General features: G+C 49.1%; 2 protein-coding genes across 3 annotated transcripts; both read left to right on the forward strand.

Moving 5' to 3' along the window:
- Window positions 1–86: 86 nt before the first annotated feature.
- D2HGDH (D-2-hydroxyglutarate dehydrogenase) lies at window positions 87–8,031 on the forward strand. The gene is made up of 9 exons (XM_085069887.1): window positions 87–627; window positions 1,838–1,895; window positions 2,885–3,024; window positions 3,470–3,663; window positions 4,668–4,836; window positions 5,422–5,565; window positions 5,993–6,135; window positions 6,281–6,446; window positions 7,613–8,031. The coding sequence occupies exons 1-9, from the start codon at window positions 336–338 to the stop codon at window positions 7,885–7,887; spliced, it is 1,581 nt and encodes a 526-aa protein (XP_084926013.1). The 5' UTR covers window positions 87–335; the 3' UTR covers window positions 7,888–8,031.
- Window positions 8,032–8,168: 137 nt separating this feature from the next.
- GAL3ST2 (galactose-3-O-sulfotransferase 2) lies at window positions 8,169–17,589 on the forward strand. Of its 2 annotated transcripts, none has more exons than XM_085069889.1 (4): window positions 8,169–13,568; window positions 15,575–15,661; window positions 16,085–16,364; window positions 16,442–17,589. In XM_085069889.1, the coding sequence occupies exons 1-4, from the start codon at window positions 13,543–13,545 to the stop codon at window positions 17,300–17,302; spliced, it is 1,254 nt and encodes a 417-aa protein (XP_084926015.1). In that variant the 5' UTR covers window positions 8,169–13,542; the 3' UTR covers window positions 17,303–17,589. The 2 variants fall into 2 exon arrangements, with proteins under 2 accessions (XP_084926015.1, XP_084926014.1); XM_085069888.1 differs by having other exon boundaries at window positions 8,169–8,581.
- Window positions 17,590–18,350: the final 761 nt, after the last annotated feature.

Below are 18,350 nucleotides of genomic sequence, written 5' to 3' on the forward strand. Positions count from 1 at the left end.
TGCAACCTCCGGCCGCCAGGGGTCGTTGCCGCCCGCCTGCGCTGAGCGCGTTCGCGCTCAGCGCAGGCGGGCGGCAGCGACCCCTGGCGGCTTGGGGTGAGGCGCGCTGCGCGTCCCGGTTTTTCCAGGCCACGGAGCGTCCTTGTAATCTCCCGGTGCACCGGGATAATCCCGAATGCCCCCGCCCGCTACGTGGTAAAGCCCACTGGGAAGGGCGCGTGGCGCTGCGGTGTCGCGGGGGAGTGTGGTGGGAGCACCCCGAGGCGCTGGGTCAGCGAGAGCTCTCCCCCGCGCCTCCCCCTCAGTGCGCAATAAACAAGGCCGCGGTTTTCTCCATGGCTTCAGCAGTCCTGTGGAGCCGCGGGGCCGCCTGGCTGAGGAGCTGCCGCGGGAGGGTCCTGCGGCGCGGCGGCAGCCGGGAATCCCCGGGTGTGCCCCGGGATAGGGGCTGCGCTGGCTGCACGGAGGTGGTGCCGACCTGCGAGCGCTACCCAGTGCGGCGGCTGCCCTTCGCCCGCCTGGCGGACGGCGATGTGGCTTTCTTCGAGCGCCTCATGCCCGGCAGGGTCGTCACCGGCGCGGAGGAGGTGAAGCCGTTTAACGTGGACTGGCTGAAGTCGGTGCGAGGTAAGCGAGCTGGTTGGTGTGCTCGGTTCGTGAGACCTCCTTCCTGCCTCTGTTAATTACCGGAACAAAAAGTCTGCCGAAGGAAGGCTCATCTTTGTTTACGGCAGATCGTGTCTCTACAGACCGTAGAATATCTTGAGTTGGAAGGCACCCGTGAGGATTATCGAATCCAACTCCTGGCGCTGCACAGACACCCCAGCACTCTCACCCTGTGCCTGAGAACACTGTCCAAACGCTCCCGGAACTCTGGCAGCCTCAGGCTGTTCCCGTTCCCTAGGGAGGCTGTTCAGTGCCCAGCACCCTCTGGGGGAAGAACCTTTCCTGATCTCCAGCCTAACCCTTTCCTAACACAGCTCCAGCTGTTCCCACGGGTCCTGTCACTGGTAACCAGAGATGACTGCCTGTCCCTCCAAAATGAGTTTTTCTCATAAAAATATTCCTCTAAGAATTACCTGGTATCTGGTAAACTTACAGGCTTTCATAAAAAAAAATCTAAACCCTCTAACTTGATTATTAACTTTTTTTTCCTGAGACAAATTGATTCAGGTAACAGTTTTGCTTGAATCAGAAAAGAATATGAAAACTTTCGGGAGACTTGACTGTGGGCCTTCCACAACCTTAAGGAGGCTTATAAAAAGGAAGGAGAGGGACTTTTTATACAGGCCTGAAGTGTATAAGGACGAGGGGGAATGACTTGCCACTGCTAGAGGGCAGGGTTAGATGGGATATTGGGAAGAAATTATACCCTGTGAGGGTGGGGAGGCTCTGGCACAGGGTGCCCAGAGAAGCTGTGGCTGCCCCTGCATCCCTGGAGGTGTCCAAGGCCGGGTTGGACAGGGCTTGGAGCAACCTAGGATAGTGGGAGATGTTCCTGCCCATGGAATGAGATGAGCTTTTAGGTTCCTCCCAGCCCAAATCATTCTGGGATTCTAACTCAAGCATTGTGAATTCTTTTTTGCTTCTGTCAAAGATTTCATGACAATTTAAACCATTTCCCATTGCCCCCTGTGGCGGCCAAGTCTACCAATACATGCAAAGTTTTTTGCAGGGCTTTAAGGGAAAGGCTGCTGTTGAAATGTGTATTGTCAAAGTGGTTGAAATGCCTAACAGTGGAGGGAGCATTATTTCCCACCTCATGCTTTCCCACCTGTTTCTTTCTGACCTCTGCAGAGCCACAGCTTGCCTTGAGAGTCCCTTGCTTTCATTGCAGGCTGCAGCCAGCTGGTGTTGAAGCCACAGACAACGGCAGAGGTGTCTCAGGTTCTCAGGTAATGTGTGCCTTTTCTGCTGGGCTTGGTGCTGAGGAGACTTGGGTTCAGTCAGGGAGGATCTGGCAGGTGAAAGTAACTTGTAGGTGTTCAGATACCATTTCCAGAAGCATTGGAGTTGCTGAGGCAGCTTTCTTCATGGCTTTTCTGCTCTGATAAATGGCTAAAATTAGCTATTGTACAGGTGCTCAGAGATGGGAAGTTGAGTGAAGGATTCAGGAGGGTCTGTTTGAAAAGATAAAGAAGGTTAGGATAGAACTGGGCAGTCTGAAGATCTGTTTTACCCACGTCCTGTGGTTCACTGGTATGAGCACAGCTCTGGAAGGGCAGTACTGTGCCAGATCACTGTTTGGCTGAGGAGCTGAAAGCTGCAGGAGCCTGCTGCTGGCTGTGTTAAAACGGGGATGCAGAGCGCAGGAAAGGCAGGCCAGGCTTCTGAAGGAGCTCTGGTGCTGTAGGGCTCTGTGCCATCCCTTGTGCCAGAGCTGCTGTGAGCTCAGAGGATGTGGTGGTTGGTGCTTGGCAGGGATGTGGCAGGTGGAGCAGCTGAGGCACAGGTGCACATTTTGTTGCCAACAGGGCATTAATTTCTTGGGAGGAGGAGAGGGGCTGTCATGTCTGAAACCACTGCCAGAGGCTGGCTGTCAGAGTCCGCTGAGGAGGCCAAGCTGTTAACACAGACTGCTGCAGAAACAGCTTCTGTAGAAACATAAGCAGTGCTTTCCAAGCAGATGTTGTGTGCCAGGTGTGTCAATACAGATGGGGCTAACCCCAAGTGTTGGTACTTTGCTCAGCACTGGGCTGAGTTCAGACAGGAGTTGCACTTTCTCACTTTGTCATTGAGAGTGTCTCCTTGCATCAGTTTAATCTTTAGGTGAAACGCTGCTTAATTTTAAGGAGCACTGTCACAACAGTAGAGGTGAAACTTCTCTGACAGACTGATTCTGGCCTTAAAATGCATAAAAATTAAGAAACCTTTTTCCTTCCAGGTACTGCCATGAGAGGAACCTGGCAGTGAACCCTCAAGGGGGTAACACGGGCCTCGTTGGGGGCAGTGTTCCTGTCTTTGATGAGATCATTCTCTCCACTGCTCTCATGAACCAGATCATCAGCTTTGACAAGGTGTCTGGTAAATATTCCAGAGATGTAAGGCACAGAAATGGGCCCCAGGCCCCAAAACAGACATTTTCCTGGGAACAGATAACAGCAGGATCAGCAGGGTTCATCCCAGCAGCATCATAAGGAGGTTTGTTTGGGTTTGGGGAGTTAGGGGTCAGGCTGCTGTTGAGTATCTCTGTTCAGAGAGAGAGCAACAGGCAGAGGCACACTTAATGTGATTGTGTTTTACCAGCCCAGAGTTGGGGGTGAGCAGATGTTAAGACAATAGCAAAGCTCCTCAAGGCTTGAGGAGGGGACAGTTCTCTGGAGCATGCAGCAGAGACTAAGACTCCTTGTACATTTAAGCTGAATCCCAGGAAGTTTCGGAGGAATAGGTGATTGCATCTGCTCATCTGCTTCTTAAGGGAGCACCTTCTTCTCTGCCATCAGCTTGTAGCAGGGCGTTTCTATTCCAGGAATCCTTGTGTGCCAAGCTGGCTGTGTCTTGGAGAGACTCAATGAGTACTTGGAGGAGCAGGGGTTTATCATGCCACTTGACCTGGGGGCCAAAGGCAGCTGTCACATTGGGGGGAATGTGGCCACCAACGCCGGGGGCTTGCGGCTCTTGAGATACGGCTCTCTGCGAGGGACAGTGCTGGGCCTGGAAGTGGTAAGGCGAGTACCTGGCAGTTCCCTTCTCTGTTTAATCCTCTGCTTCTTACTGCTTCCTGCTCTTCTAACTATCCAGCACACAAACAAGCTCCTCTCCAGGCTTCCACTCCTAACTTTTCCTTGTTGGAATCTTTTGAGAAGGGGCAGCACGTCTTCAGGCATGTAGCATGTTATTGCTGCTGCTGTTTCCAGTTTCCACCTCTGTGCTTGCTAAATCCATCCTCTCTTCTGGTGGCTGCTCACTCAGATTTTAATAGGATCATGGGATCACAATGTGGTTTGTTTTGGATGAGACCTTAAAGGTCATCTTAAGGTTTAAAGCCCATCCCATAACAGCTGTGTTCTTTGGGCTCATTTGGCTGCTGACTGTGTCCTAGAGTCTCCGCTGTTCCTCAGCTGCTCCTGTCCTACAGCTGAGTGCCTTGGCATGTAAAGGCTGGATTAGGGGTTCTAAAAGTTTTCAGGACTGGGGAGCAAAGCATTAATGTAAAAAATTGGACAGGGAACAAAAGTGTGGCTTGGTTTTATTGTGTAGAATTAGAAGGGAGAGCATTTTTCTCAGTTCAGTTTGGCTCTAGTGTCAAAATAGCCTTTAATAACCTGCCTTGATTTAAGGCTCAAGTGACAGAGGGTTTACTTAATTCTGCTTAGCTGTTCACTGTTTCAAGTAGCTTTCCTTGTTTCTGCTGGATAACCGGAGCTAGGGCTGTAGAGAATGGCTGGTCTTCTCCACTACTAGTGAGAAAAGCAGAACAAACTGGATCTCCTGTTATTACTTGACCTGATGGAAGGAGTGAAGTAGGGGGAAATACCTACTCTATCCTGCTCAGGTAGCATGTAGAGAGGGGGAAGAGCTGGGAATGGAGGAGCAGTGTGGGAATGGGCTGCAGCTGTATGCCCCTGCTCAAGGTGAGTGACACTTCCCATCAGCTTGGTCGTAGGCAAGTTCATGACAGCAGATTCCTACCCAGGTGCTCTGACTGGTCCCCTGTGTTCCCACAGGTGCTGGCTGACGGCTCAGCTCTGGACTGTCTGACCTCTCTGCGCAAAGACAACACGGGCTATGACCTGAAGCAGCTCTTCATTGGATCTGAGGGGACCTTGGGAGTTATCACTGCTGTCTCCATACTCTGTCCTCAGAAGCCTAAGGCTGTGAATCTGGCATTCCTAGGTAGAAGCTGATATTAATGATTTCACGCCTGAATTCAAAGGCTGGGAATAGGGATGGAGGGGAGAAAGCACTGCTCAGCCTGCTGAGCTGCATTGCCAGCATCAGCTGGTTTCTGGGAAATAGTGTAGGGCTCTGTGCTAAAATACCTGTGTAGATCTTTAATATCTGTTGAAATACCTGCAAGGGCAGGTTGTTCTGTAAGGAAGGTGGAGCCAGGAGCTTAGCAGGGTGAGCAGGCAGGCAGGACAGTCCCCTCACTGATAAGGGTCTGGTCTGACAGGCTCAAGGGGTGAGCAGGGCAAGACTGTGGCAGTAGGCAGAGGCAGCCACCATCCAAGGGTCACCAGGTGAGTGATAAGGTGACAAGGTAAGGCTGAGAAGTCACGTCTGTAGTTCAGGTTCTGGATCAGCAGAGTACGTGGCCAGGCACAGATGCTTTAAAGCTGCTTCTGGGTGTCCTTCAGCAGGTCCAGAGTTGTTTGTGGGGAGCCTTCATTGGGACTTTTTTTCTTCTCAAAACCCTCTGAAGGGTTTGTGGCAGTGTCTGTTTTTTGGTCCTGATTCCTCTCTGTGTTCTGTCTGGAGGTTGCCAGAGTTTTGCTAAGGTTCTGGAAACTTTCACAACCTGCAGAGCCATGCTGGGTGAGATCCTGTCTGCCTATGAGTTCATGGATGAGAAGTGCATGGAATTGGTTGAGAGACATCTCAAGCTGTCCAGCCCAGTGACAGGTACCAATGACATTGGCACTATAGAAAAGGGGGCATTGTAGTGCTTGGGATTTTTAGACTACTTTTAAACACTTGTAAGAAGTGACTCATTTTAAAATAAGTTGACTTACTGACTTTTAAAAAGTCAGTGATTGTGTGGGTGTCCCTCAGAATTTTTGTATCTAGTATATCCATTCCAAACACGTTTTTATCTTGAAAGATGAGACTTTTTAATTTTATCTTTCCTCACAAAACTGCTAGCTTTCTGAAAAGTGGTTGCTAAATGAAAGACATAGCATGTCAGTGAAGTCCCCTACAGATAAAAGACTGCCCTCTCTGGCACCAGAGAGTTTGGGCACATAATGTGTGGGGAAAGCTCCAAAACCTGCCCTAAATTCCTCTGTTTTGCCCCAGGGCATCTACTTACTTTGTTCTCCCTCATTCTCAGACAGCCCTTTTTATGTTTTAATTGAAACTTCGGGCTCCAACTCAACTCACGATCAAGAAAAATTGAATAACTTCCTAGAACAGGCCATGGCTTCTGGTTTGGTCTCTGATGGAACTGTGGCAACGGACGATAAGAAAATAAAGGCAAGTCAGTGTTTCCTCTTCCACAAATCTCTTTGATGTGAATTTGTATTTTTTGTAGGGAAATGTTCAGACTGATGTTTGTTATAGGCATGGAATCCAAGAGCTACTTGGTTTATATGAATTTCTGTGATCCTTGATTCCCCAGGTGCTGTGGAGCCTGCGGGAGAGGATCACAGAGGCTCTCACTCATGATGGTTATGTTTACAAGTACGACATCTCTCTGCCTGTGGGAAAGCTCTATGACCTCGTGACTGATATGAGGGCTCGGCTGGGCCACAGTGCCAAAAATGTGGTGGGCTACGGGCACTTGGGTGAGTGGGGGTGCTGGGAAAGGAGGCAAAGGCCCTTCTGTGCTGCAGGTTTTGCTGTGCAGCTTTTGTTAGTGAGAGGCTTAAATTGAGGAGGGTGCATCAGGATCTTTGTGTTTGAATTTCACTGCTTTCAGGCTGTTTTCCATACACTGATGGCAGGTTGCAGTCTACTGAGCCACGGAACTGATCATCTGTGTCTTCTTGCTGTGTACTTTCTATTTAAAGATGTAATTTGTTCAGCTGGACCATCAGTTTGGTTAATGTACTTAGACACATTTGGCAGATAACCACTTTCTTGTCCGAAGTGATTAACCCTACTGGAAATCAATTTTTTGTGAGCCCTTAACCCTCCAACAGAGAGTGATAATGATAATGCACAGAAAGGCTGATAGATGTGTCAGCGTTCTGGGAAACTAATCTGATTTTACAGGCAGGTAAATTGGTCGCCTAGCAGAGTGTTCTGTTACAAAAAATCCACTCTTGACCATGCTTGATTAGCGATCATTTGAAAGACACATTGCATAACAAAGGCTCCCTGTGGTAGCTCTTGGTGTTGAGGACTAAGCTGTGTGCTGTGGGGGTTTGCTAGGATGCAGGATGAGGTTCCAGAGGGAGAAGGATGAGTAAGTTTTATTTATGTTTGTGTGTTTTGTCTTTCAGAGTACCCAGCAACTCTGTGCTTAATCAAATACCAGCACACGCAGTGGCAAAAGGAGAAATTGTTCTGTTTTCTTTGTTTCTGTTGACATGGTGCCAAAGCGCATTTAGAGCATTGCACAAACATAATAGGGAGAGAAAAAGTGATGAAGGGCCACGTTAAAATCTAATGATCATTATGAAATGCCATGGGGGAAGTCTTTGTCGTGGCACAATCATTAATGCAGCAGTGAGAATTTTAAAATCATAAAAGTCAGAGTTTGAAAGTAGCTTAACTCAGAACCCTTCCCTAAATACTGCCCTGGGAGCATGGAATAGCACAGATCCTGTTTGAATTGTTTGTGCACGGAGAGGCTGACATTTGTAGGACAGTGAGCTTCTCCTTTTTGCGTAGTTTGCAGACTAACAAAGGCCCTGTTGTTGGAGTACGTGGAGGAGCCAGGAATGAGTATCCATTGCAGGGCCACCAAGTCTTTCTCCCAGATTCAATATGCAATATTTTCTTCCAGGAGATGGGAACTTGCACTTGAACATCACAGCGGAGTCCTACAGCCATTCCCTGCTGGATGCCATTGAGCCCTTTGTGTACGAGTGGACTGCGAGATGCAGTGGGAGCATCAGTGCAGAGCACGGGCTGGGTTTCAAGAAGAAGCAGTTCATTCAGTACAGCAAACCCAGCGAGGCAGTCATGCTCATGCAGCAGTTCAAAGCCATGCTGGACCCCAAAGGCATCCTCAACCCCTACAAGACACTGCCCTCAGCTCCTGAGAGCAGCACGTGCTGAGGAGCCAGCAGAGCAGGGCAGCTCCAGCTCTGTACCTGTACTTTAGCCATAAAAACACTGGTGGAGCAGCAAGCATGTGGAGTGCTCTGTGTTTGATTTCTTTAGTAGGATGGAACAAGTAAAGGAACGTGGTTGCTCTTTTCAGGGGTGTCTGCTCTTGCTGAGGAACACGCTGCTGAGTTTTCTATTTAATCTGAGCATGGAAACCAAACATGGAGATTCGGTGTGTATGAGTATTCCAGCTTTATTTCCCCTTAGGTTTGCTCTGATTTATCAGTGACAGCTGCCAAAGGAAGCATTTTCTCGTTTGGGGTGTGCAAGTGAAGCATCAGGAGAACCTGTGGGTGCAAATCTCCGTGAAGGTGTTGCTCCTCCTCGCTTGTTTTATCTAATACACTTGTCCCAAAGCCCACAATAGCACCTGGTTATGGCCTCTTTAGTGATGCCACCTCCAGGCTGTCCCAGGTACAGGTGCTGTCCCATATACAGGTTTGCAGTGCAGGAAGGACTGGCCAGAGAAGAGAGGGTGCTGGAGACCGAGCCTCTGGATTTTGTCAACTGGAGGAGAAATACCAGCAGCCAGACTGAGGAAAGGGATCTCAGGACATTTGCCAAGCTAGCAGGAGGCTCTGGGCATGCCAGTGTTTCCTGCTTCCTTGACTTCCAGTCTGTCTTTCACAGCAAATCATGAGAGGTAAAATCATAATTTTACACAGAGAGGTGTAAAATTATTCCTGCCAACCTGGTTGGATAATATCTGGGATAACCCTGAGTGAAAATACAAAAGGACAGGGCTTGGAGCAACCTGGTCTAGAGGATGGTATCCCTGCCCACAGCAGAAGAGTGGCATGAGATGGGCTTTAAGGTCGGTTCCAACCCAAACCACTCTGTGATTCTATTCTGCTGTAGACTCTCTGGACGGACAGCAGGCCTTGCAGAGGGATCTGAATAGATGCACCATCAGACAATTGCCAGTGGCATGGAATTACTAAGTCCAAGAGCTGGGATTCTGCGTCCAAGGCTGAGCACACAAGTGTAAGCTGGGAGAGGAGTGGCTGGGAGCAGAGAGGATCTGGGGCTACTGCTTGGCAGCACTCAGTAGGAATCTCTGCCAGGAGGCTAAATGGCATCCTGGGGGCATCTGACACAGCGTGGCCAGGGGGTCAGGACAGGGGATGGTCCTGCTGTGCTCAGCACTGGTGCAGCCTCACCCAGAGTGCTCCAGCATTAAAGATGATGGGAAGGTACTTGAGTGTGTCCAGAAGAAAACAACCACACTGCTGCCAGGGCTGGAAGGCATCCTGGGAGGAAGATGAGTGCTCTGGGTTTGTCTGGTTTGAAGAGAAGGAGGCTGAGGGACAACCTTATCCCCCTCTGCAGCTTCCTGTGGAGGAGGCATGGAGAGGGAAGTGCTGGTCTCATGGGAATGGCTCAAAGCAATGCCAGGGGAGGCTCAGGCTGAACATCAGCAAATGTTTCTTGCTAGATCATCTAACCAAATACTGCACCAGACTTCCTGGAAAGGTGGCTGATGCCCCAGACTGTCACTGCTTAAAGAGGCTTTTGGACAATGGTGTAACTTTAGGGCAGCCCTGAAGTGGTCAGGCAGTTGAACCAGATGACTATCATAAGTTCCTTCTAGCTGAACTGTTCTATTCTAACTTTGTTGGTTTTGGGGTTTGGTTTTATTGGTTGGTTGGTTGGTTTGATTTCCTACAGTATGTGGGGAGATAAGAGATCGTAATTTATAGTTCTTTGGACAAAACCACATCATCACCCTTCTGCTACAGAGGGCCGTGAGTCATTCGTCTTCTGGTTTGCTTGGCACTTCCTGGTCATATCCGTATTTACTGATACATACCACTCCTAACTCAGGCTCTGTTTTATCCAAATGAAGCAGGTGATGATTAGGAAGGGCCAGGGGATTTGCCAAAGGTAAATAGTGTCGCTAATCTGGCAGCCTTTTACAACAAAAGGATGTTTTCTGTTAACGTGGGGAGAGTAGTGGATGTCAGCAAAGCCTTTGATACTCCCACAATCTTCTCCAGGCTGGACAAGGATTTCAGTGACCTGGTACAGTGGAAGAATCACCATCCTGTGATTCTATGATTCTCCTGGACTGCCTGGGTGGGCTGTGAGACAAGTAATAAGCTGGCTCAGAGGCTGTGCTCAGAGGGTGCAGACTGATGGCTTTTACTCACATGTACTGGTTTGGGAAGCCTTACTGGATGCCGTGAGAGTAGGAAAGGTGTTGTCTTGTGCAGTAGCCGTCTTCACTACTTTTCTGTGACTTTGGCTCTTCCACTGAGCAATGAAATAAATGATCCATCCAGAGCCTTGTTTTTTGAAGAAAAACTGTCCTAACGAGTGCTTTCTTCTGTTTTAAGGCAGAACACAATCTCTGCAAGGCTGCAGATTGCACTAAGGATGCTGGCTTGTGCTCAGCATCCTTCTCAATACAATTCTAACATCACACTTCTCTCAGCTTGGCCACGTGGATGCTTTTGACAGAAATACCTCCATATGTGACATGGCCTGCCAGTATCTAGTTCTGCCCTCCAGTCTTGTCCATTCAACTCTTTTTCTCCACTATGGTGCACTCCCCACCTCTCCCTTCATCCCTCAGGACCAGTCAGAGAGGAGCTGATCTTCTGAGGTGAAGCAAAATGAACTCGGTGTGCTGAATGTGTCTGAATATTTGGAATCTGAATGGCACTGTGTGATGCTTTATTTAAGTAAACAACTGTTAGAATATTGTGGGATGCCTTGAGGTGATAAGGTCTACAGAGCCTGTCTTCTTGCAGCAGAAGGGGTTGATAGTTCTTTCCAAATCAAGCTGTTTATATTTTCTGCCCTTTTCCTACACCATTCTTTCTCCTTTTTCCCCAAAACTACTGACCATCACTGTTCAAAATACAGGCTTTCGACATGAAAGGCTCTTTTTTGGAAGCAGAACTTTCCACACTCATCTTTTTCAGCTGTGTATGGAGAGGGTGCTAGGGAGGGAGACACACAACGCCATGGTGTAGCCGGGGAAGTTCTGGCACAGCTCCATTTAACCATCTTCCTTACACATGAAGATCCTAAAGCTCAATGTAAGTTTTACTATTTCACTAAACAATAGAGCAGTTCCCTGAGGGACGACAAGGGAGCAGTTAGTGTAGGGCTGTTTTATCATATCTTTCCTAGACCTTAGTTCTGTGTTCTCAGTGATGCTTTCACATAGTGGTGCATTGTTGTTTGTAGGAGGGAAAGATAACGTGGCTACATGTATGTGTATTTTCAGAAAGAATCATTGTGACAGAAGTTTCTTGTCCAAAATTCTAATTTTTCAGAGACAGACTTAAATATTAGAACGTTGTGGATACTCCACGCATAAAACGAGTGGTCTTCTGGCACAGTGAGGAAGCACTTGGCTCTACTGGTTTTTGCCTCTCTCTGTGCTGGTTTACAGCTGGGATAGAGTTAATTTTCTTCACAGTGGCTGGTCTGGATCTGTGTTTGGATCAGCGATGGAAGCACAGTAATGTTGTAGCTGTTGCTGAGTGGTGCTTGCATAGCATCAAGGTCTTTTCTGCTCCTCACCCTGCCCCACCAGTGAGGGTCTGGGGTGTGTGAGGAGCTGGGAGGGGACACAGCCAACCCTGACTGACCACAGAGATCTCCCCCACTGTAGGTCGCTGTGCTCAGCAATGAAAGCTGGAAGAAGGAGGAAGGGAGTGTTCCCAAGTCACTGTTACGCCTGATGGAGCCCAGCTTTCCTGGGGATGGCTGAACACCTGCCTGCGGCAGGAAGCAGGGAATGAATTCCTGTTGCTTTGCCTGCATTTGCAGGTTTTGCTTTACCTGTTAAACTGCCTTTATCACAGCCCACAAGTTTTTACACTTCCACCCTTCTGATTCTCCCCATCCTGCTGCATGGGGCTGACCTCCCCCCAGGGACTGACCCCCAACAGGAAGCCGAGGCAGGATGCAGTGATGAATCCAGCACCCTGCCCCTAATTAGCTCACTAATCCTGCATCACCTAGCTGACCTTCCCTGCCCCAGTCTCTGGACAGCCCACCCCCATGTGAAGACAAGTATTTGTGCCTGGCACCATTTATTTTTTTTGGTGTAACCAAAGCTGACAATTCGTGTACAACACCCCAGGAGAGAGCAATGAATCGATTGTAAAAGTGGAAAAAATGGGCTTTTGTGATCTGTGGGCTCTTAGCAGCTCCTGAGCGAGAAATGGCACAGCTGACGTGTGTAATGTAACAGGAGAAAGAGGTCGCTGAAATGTGCCCCCCCCTGCCAGCAGCAGCTGGTGCTATGCCAAGAGTAACCCTAGAAATTCTCCATAAAAGAGCACATTGACTCAGGTTCTACCAAGAAACTCAAGGAAAGCAACCCTACACCTTGCTAATCTCTGCATCTTGGTAAGCGCTGGGGTCGGGACTGGTCTGGGGAAGCAGTGGTTTAAAAAGAAATGCTGTGTAGTTGGGTGCTCTGGAAATGTAGCAATGTAGGTGAGGGATCCCAGAGTGCTGAGGATTTGGCTGTTGGTGGGGCATGTTGGGCCAACAGCGTTCAAGGTTTAGAAAGGTGGCACTGTGTGGAGGTGGAGAAAAAAGGTGGAGAAGGGTGGAGAGGGAAGGGGGATCACCAGGAGGTTTTATGGCATGGCCATAAAACACCAAAAGCAGCAACTCAGTCTCCCCTAATCCAGGCTGGGAGATGTGAGTACACTTTTTGTTGTCCAAATGAGGGGACCACTGGCTTCACCCCGATGTGGGGAGCAGGGAGATGACCCCACCTCCAGACCTGCAGGACAGATTCTGCTCTCCCAGGGCAAACTGCAACCATCAAACCCAGTTTGTGAAGTGCTGGTGTACAGCAGCCTCGGTGGTATCTAAAATTCCTGCATAATACAAGTTGTAACTGTTGTTAATAACATCAGAGACAAAGCATAAAATAATGCCCATTTAGGGGCAAGAGTTCTCCCTCCCAAGGCCTGGATACAGCCAAGTCTCTTAAGCTCTTAATCTCTGGCTACAATAATTGCATTTTTACCAAAAAGTTTGAAGTCTGAATGTTTTAAGAGTAATTTTCCATAGGTGAACACTGTTCCTGTTTTGCTGTTGTCCCAAATTTGCTCTTGCCAAATGTATCTGGCAGGGAATTCCTGTCCTTACCCACGGAGCACGAAGCAGAACAAAGGGACAGCAGGCACTGACTGTGGCCCTTGGTGATGTGATGTTGTGCAGGGTGACAAAGGTGCAATGCCCTCCACCAGCCCCCTGCCTGGATCCTGCTGAGAGCCCCCAGCGCCTCCCTCCTGCAGCTAGGAGAGAAAGGGATCCCCACTAAGGAATGAATCCCTGTTAAACCTTTCCTTCCTGGCACAGCTGCTGCCAACGCCGTGTCCTGAGGCAGCTCTATGCCTATGTTGACGTCCTGCCATACCAGCGCTTTTTATGGCTTATGAATTAATTCCCACCCACTCCGGGGAGCACCTAGCCACTCCCTTTGTCCTCACCTTTGTCCTCACCTATCCCAGCCATTTATAGCGGAGGAGGGATGCTAGAAATAGAGACTTGGCCACTAGGAGCCGGAGGAGGCAAACAGCTACTCGAGTCGATTTGCAAAGGAGATATTTCCCAGCTTGCAGCAGCATGAAAAGCCCTGGGTGCACTCCAAGGTAAGGGCAGAGGGGAGCTGAGTGCTTGGGGTGCCAAATTAAAACTTGCTTTGCAGGAAGGTCTGGTTCAAGTAACCCCTGGAAGTTGTTAATAACCTATAGAGTTAGTTACAGTTTGCTTCAGGGACGAGATTAACTTTGCCATTACTATTTATTGCGTGTATTGCAGGTCTTTTAAATTAAAAGAGCCTTGTTAGTTTGGTGCAGAGGTCTGTTATTTTCAGTTTAAGCTGAAGGAATAAGAAGGGGGTCTGAAGCCTAAAAGTATCCATAGCTGCACCTCTAAGAGAGGTAGTTTTCCATGTTTTCTTCCCCGATGGGAGATGGCACAGCACAGGCTGGAAAGGCAAGTGGAGCTTTTGGCACCAGCCCTGCCGAGTGCTCCATGGATTTTTTAGCTTCTTAGAATTTTGTGTCTAAGCAGTCAGCTCCCAAGTGCTTCTCAAAGGGCTCCCAAGCTCATTTAGGTAACTTCAGCGCAACATTCAAGTTGGAGCTTTCTCTCTTAAGTTTTGGTTTGCCAGATCTTAGAGGTCTTTTCCAACCTAAACAATTCCGTGCTGCTGTTCAGGTCAGAGGCTTGCAGTGTTGTGACAAAGGGGGTGTGTGTGACAAGAAGGGACCACAGCTTAAGGCTCCCACAGAGGTGTGCCAGGACGGTGGGAGAAAAGCAGGGGTGAAACCCCAGTGCAGCTTTGCAGGCATAGAATTAGAATATTCTGAGCTGGAAGTGATCCACAGTGATCATTGAGTGCAACTCCTGGTCCTGCACAGGGCAACCCCAAATACCACACCAAGTGCCTGAGAGCATTGTCCAAATGCTTCTTGATATTCTCATTATTCCAAATATTTGAAATTGAAATGTATTTGAAGCATGGAGAGCCTGAAATGTAATCGTTGTTCTCTGCAGACTTCTAAGGAGTTGTCATGTCTTACTCATTCTGGACTGAGTACTGGAAGCAAAGTCTGATAGCAAATTTTACACTGGCCCTGTGCTGTTTTCTGGGAAAGCAGTCACATTGTATTCGAAACTGAGTGTGTATGGTCCAGGATTCCAAGAGTGGAAACCATGAGTGTGGCCATACCATGCTGTACATTGGGATTATATCTTCTCAAACCAGCGTAGAGACTGAGCCAGATCTGCTGCATTTTGGGCATGTCTGCAAACATGGAATTCACACAGTTTGAAAAGATTCTAGGATGTGAGCAGTAAGATCAAATTTGGTGGTGAAAAATTCCTTTTAGGTGTGCATCAAACCTTCAGAAGATCCTCCCTGTGTCCCAGCTGGAGAGCACTGGTGATGATCATGGTACCAAAGAATGGTTTGAGTTGGAAGAGACCTTAAAGACCATCCCATTCCAACCCCCTGCCATGGGTAGGGACACCATGCTATATAGTGGCTGCTTAATTAGTGCTGGAAGACTCTCCCCTCATCATCATCCAGCCCTCCCATTTGAAAATGGGGTATGATTAATCCATTGAAGGGTTATTTATTTTCTGTCTTGAAAAACCTTATTTATATTGAAAAAGAGCCTCAGCTTAGTAGGGTTTTTTGCCGATTCCCATCTTCTGCAGTGATGTGATTACAGGAGCTGCTCAGGTTTCTCACCAGGGAAGTCTTTATACCCCTACAAAGGGCTCGTTTTCTTGTGAACAGTCTAGGAGTTTGAATAGTGAATAAGCTCTAAAGCCCTAGAAAACCAAAAGAAGAGCAAAACAAAAGGCAGCCAAGTAGAGCAGGAGGCTGTGGGAAGAGCTTAGGCTCTGCCCAAAGCACACTGTGTCTTGCCAAAGGCCAAAATGAAGAGAATAAAAGTGAAAATGCAACTTCTCACTGTCTTGCCTCTAACGCCAGAGCTGCTGATGCAGCTTGGAGACCAAAGGTCTCCACTGAGATGTTAAATTGTGCTCCTGGTTATTAAAGTTCCCAAGGGCAAGATGTGAAATGTGGTGGTTTGGGGAAGGACTATCAGATAAAAAAGCACTGAAACTCCTTTTTTTTCAGGCATGTCAGGTGTCTCATAATTTTCAGCTTCTGCCTGGGACTTAGCTTCCTCTCAGGATTCTTCCATATGAAGAATAAGAAATACAGGTAAGTGAGGTGGTACAGCTTCATGTGTGTGGAGCAGCTGGGACATGACCTCTGACACCCAATTTATCTATGCTGAGGCTTGAGCTAATACTGGAAGGGTGATGGACCAAAAGTAGGTCCTAGATCCATGCTTGGGGAAGGAATCAAATTAGCCAAAGCACAGCTCTTGGGGACAAAATCAGCTGTGTGGGGGGGGAAAAAAGGGGATTGAGCTGAAGTCTTTGGTAAGTGAGAATCTGGAGGAGAAAGCTGTCTGACATCTCCACTGGAGGGTTGGGGCTGGTTTGGGTGCAGCCTTGGACCAGCTGCAGGTGTGGTGTCAGAGGAGCACCTGGGTTTGGCTTTGCTGGGTCTCAGAGATCTGGCAAAGAGATGGGGTGCTGCACTGGGAGTCTCTTTGCCCCACCTGGCTCCTTCCTGCAGAATCCCAGAGAGCCACGAGGAGCTGCTGACCACTCCCACACTGTGCCATGCTAAGACAAATGTCATGTTCCTCAAGACCCACAAGACAGCCAGCAGCACTGTGCTCAACATCATGTACAGGTTTGCAGAGAGGTACAACCTCACTGTCGCACTCCCTGCTGGCCAGCTCTTCCACCTGGGATACCCAAGGATGTTCGTGGCCCACTTTGTGGAGGGTTTTGAAACCATAGGCCAAAATTACAACATCATGTGCAACCACCTGCGGTTTAACCTCTCAGAGGTAAGAAAGAGCCATGACACCTGCAGAGAAACCTGGTTGGGATAACAGGACTAACCTCCTCTTCCTCCCACAAATAGGTGCAAAAGGTGATGGCAGCCAACACCTTCTACTTCTCCATCCTGAGAAACCCCATCCATCTGCTGGAGTCCTCCTACACCTACTTTAGGCACAATGTCCCTGCCTTCAGGAGCTCCAAGGATGTGAACGAGTTCCTGGCATCACCCATGGAGTATTACCACCCAGAGGACTATAGGCAAAACATCTATGCCAGGAATATCATGTGGTTTGACTTTGGCTATGATAACAATGCAGAGGATGACACAGAGTACACCCAGGCCATCCTGGAAGAGATTGAGCAGAACTTCCACCTCATCTTGATAGCAGACTACTTTGATGAGTCCATGATCCTCTTGAAGCATACTTTGTGCTGGGATCTGGATGATGTGATTTACTTCAAGCTCAATTCCAGAAGCCACGACACTGTCCACACATTGACTCCAGAAAGCGAGGAGCGGATAAAGGCGTGGTGCTCACTTGACTGGAAGCTCTACCTGCACTTCAACCAGAGCTTCTGGAGGAGAATTGAGGAGACCATAGGGCTCGAGGTGCTAGAGAAGGAGGTGGATCACCTGCGGACCAGGCAGAAGGAGCTCATGGAGACCTGTCTCTCAGAGCAGCAGGGAGTGGGGAAGGATCATATCAGGAACAGAGGTCTCCTGCCTTTCCAGTCAGGGGCTGCAAATATCCTGGGGTACAACCTCAAACGAGACTTGGACAACAGGACTCTGAGAACCTGTCAGAAAATGGTCATGCCAGAGCTCCAGTACATGTCCTACCTTTATGCTGTCCAACACCCAAACAAGAAGAGGAAAGATCTGGGATTGCCGTTGCTGTGGACGAGCCCCCAGGAGAAGATGCAACTCCAAGTGCCCAACTAGGACATGTCACAACCCACTGTGACTTCCAACCGCTTTGCACCACCCCATGTCTAGCACATAACTGACCCACAGGACCCTTGTGCATGAGGGGAAGGCAGTGGGGGCTTTGTTTGGGGTCACCAAGTTGGTGGTTGGTTTCTTTTTGGGGGACCTTGAGCCAAAGGCTCATTGATTGATATTGGCTGGATCCTGGGTGATCCCTCCTGCCTGCTCCCAGCTGGAGAGAGCCAGCCTGGCTGCAGCTGGCACAGACATTCCAGCCTCTTAATGATTAACTGTGAGCGTGATCATTTGCCTTAATTGATTTTATTTGATTTCCATGGTTACATCCAGTCTGGTCACAGCTCACTGGAGCAAGTCCTCCAGTGAGTTTGGGGGGTTTAGGGGATGGGGAGGGAAACCAGGGGAGTGTGATGAGGGGACGCAGTGCTTAAAGGAGCAGGAGAGATGGTGGGTGTCCCATCCAGTAGCATCCACAGTCACTGAGGACTAACCACCACATGCTGCCATGGCTGCCTTTGGGATGGGAATCCAAGCATCCAGTCAAAAGCCAGGCAGGCTGGCTGCCCTATGGTGTGTAAGCTGTGCCTCTCACATGTGTCACGAGGTGCAGGGCCTCTGTCCCATGTGGGACAGGTTGGTGCTCCCCTGGGAGGAGGTTTTGTGGTTTTGGATGGATGTTCCTTTGAGCTCAGCATCCCTGAAGCCCTTTACCAGCAGAGGCTTTTTTGGGGCTTCCCTTGTTGTGTTGGCCAAACTTGCCAGCACGGATTAGGAGGGATGCAGTGAGGCACAGCTTTGGGCACACTGGTGCCATCCAGGCCCCCAGTGCTGCCCAGACCAGCAGGAGCAGGAGGAGCTGCTGGCTCAGCTTTAAAACATATCACACTCTTGGCGATGTCACTGTTGACTGACAGGTGTGTTGGGAAGAGGTGACAAGCAGTGACACCAAATCCATTTGGCTTGGTACTGCCATCCTCACAAATCTTCCTGGCACTGCCACAGCAGCAGGGTCCCAAATGATGGGATGGGGAGATTGGATCTGGAG

Source organism: Lichenostomus cassidix, chromosome 9 (genome assembly GCF_008360975.1).
Source record: "Lichenostomus cassidix isolate B80296 chromosome 9, HeHo_3.0, whole genome shotgun sequence".
Lineage (NCBI taxonomy): Eukaryota > Metazoa > Chordata > Aves > Passeriformes > Meliphagidae > Lichenostomus > Lichenostomus cassidix.

Coding starts and splice junctions, on each gene's coding strand:
- D2HGDH (XM_085069887.1), top strand. CDS start 336: ATGGCTTCAGCAGTCCTGTGGAGCCGCGGGGCCGCCTGGCTGAGGAGC. Junction 1,896..2,884: donor GAGGTGTCTCAGGTTCTCAG/GTAATGTGTGCC, acceptor TTTTCCTTCCAG/GTACTGCCATGAGAGGAACC. Junction 5,566..5,992: donor GCTGTCCAGCCCAGTGACAG/GTACCAATGACA, acceptor CCTCATTCTCAG/ACAGCCCTTTTTATGTTTTA.
- GAL3ST2 (XM_085069888.1), top strand. CDS start 8,523: ATGCCAGTGTTTCCTGCTTCCTTGACTTCCAGTCTGTCTTTCACAGCA. Junction 15,662..16,084: donor ATGAAGAATAAGAAATACAG/GTAAGTGAGGTG, acceptor TCCTTCCTGCAG/AATCCCAGAGAGCCACGAGG. Junction 16,365..16,441: donor TGCGGTTTAACCTCTCAGAG/GTAAGAAAGAGC, acceptor TCCCACAAATAG/GTGCAAAAGGTGATGGCAGC.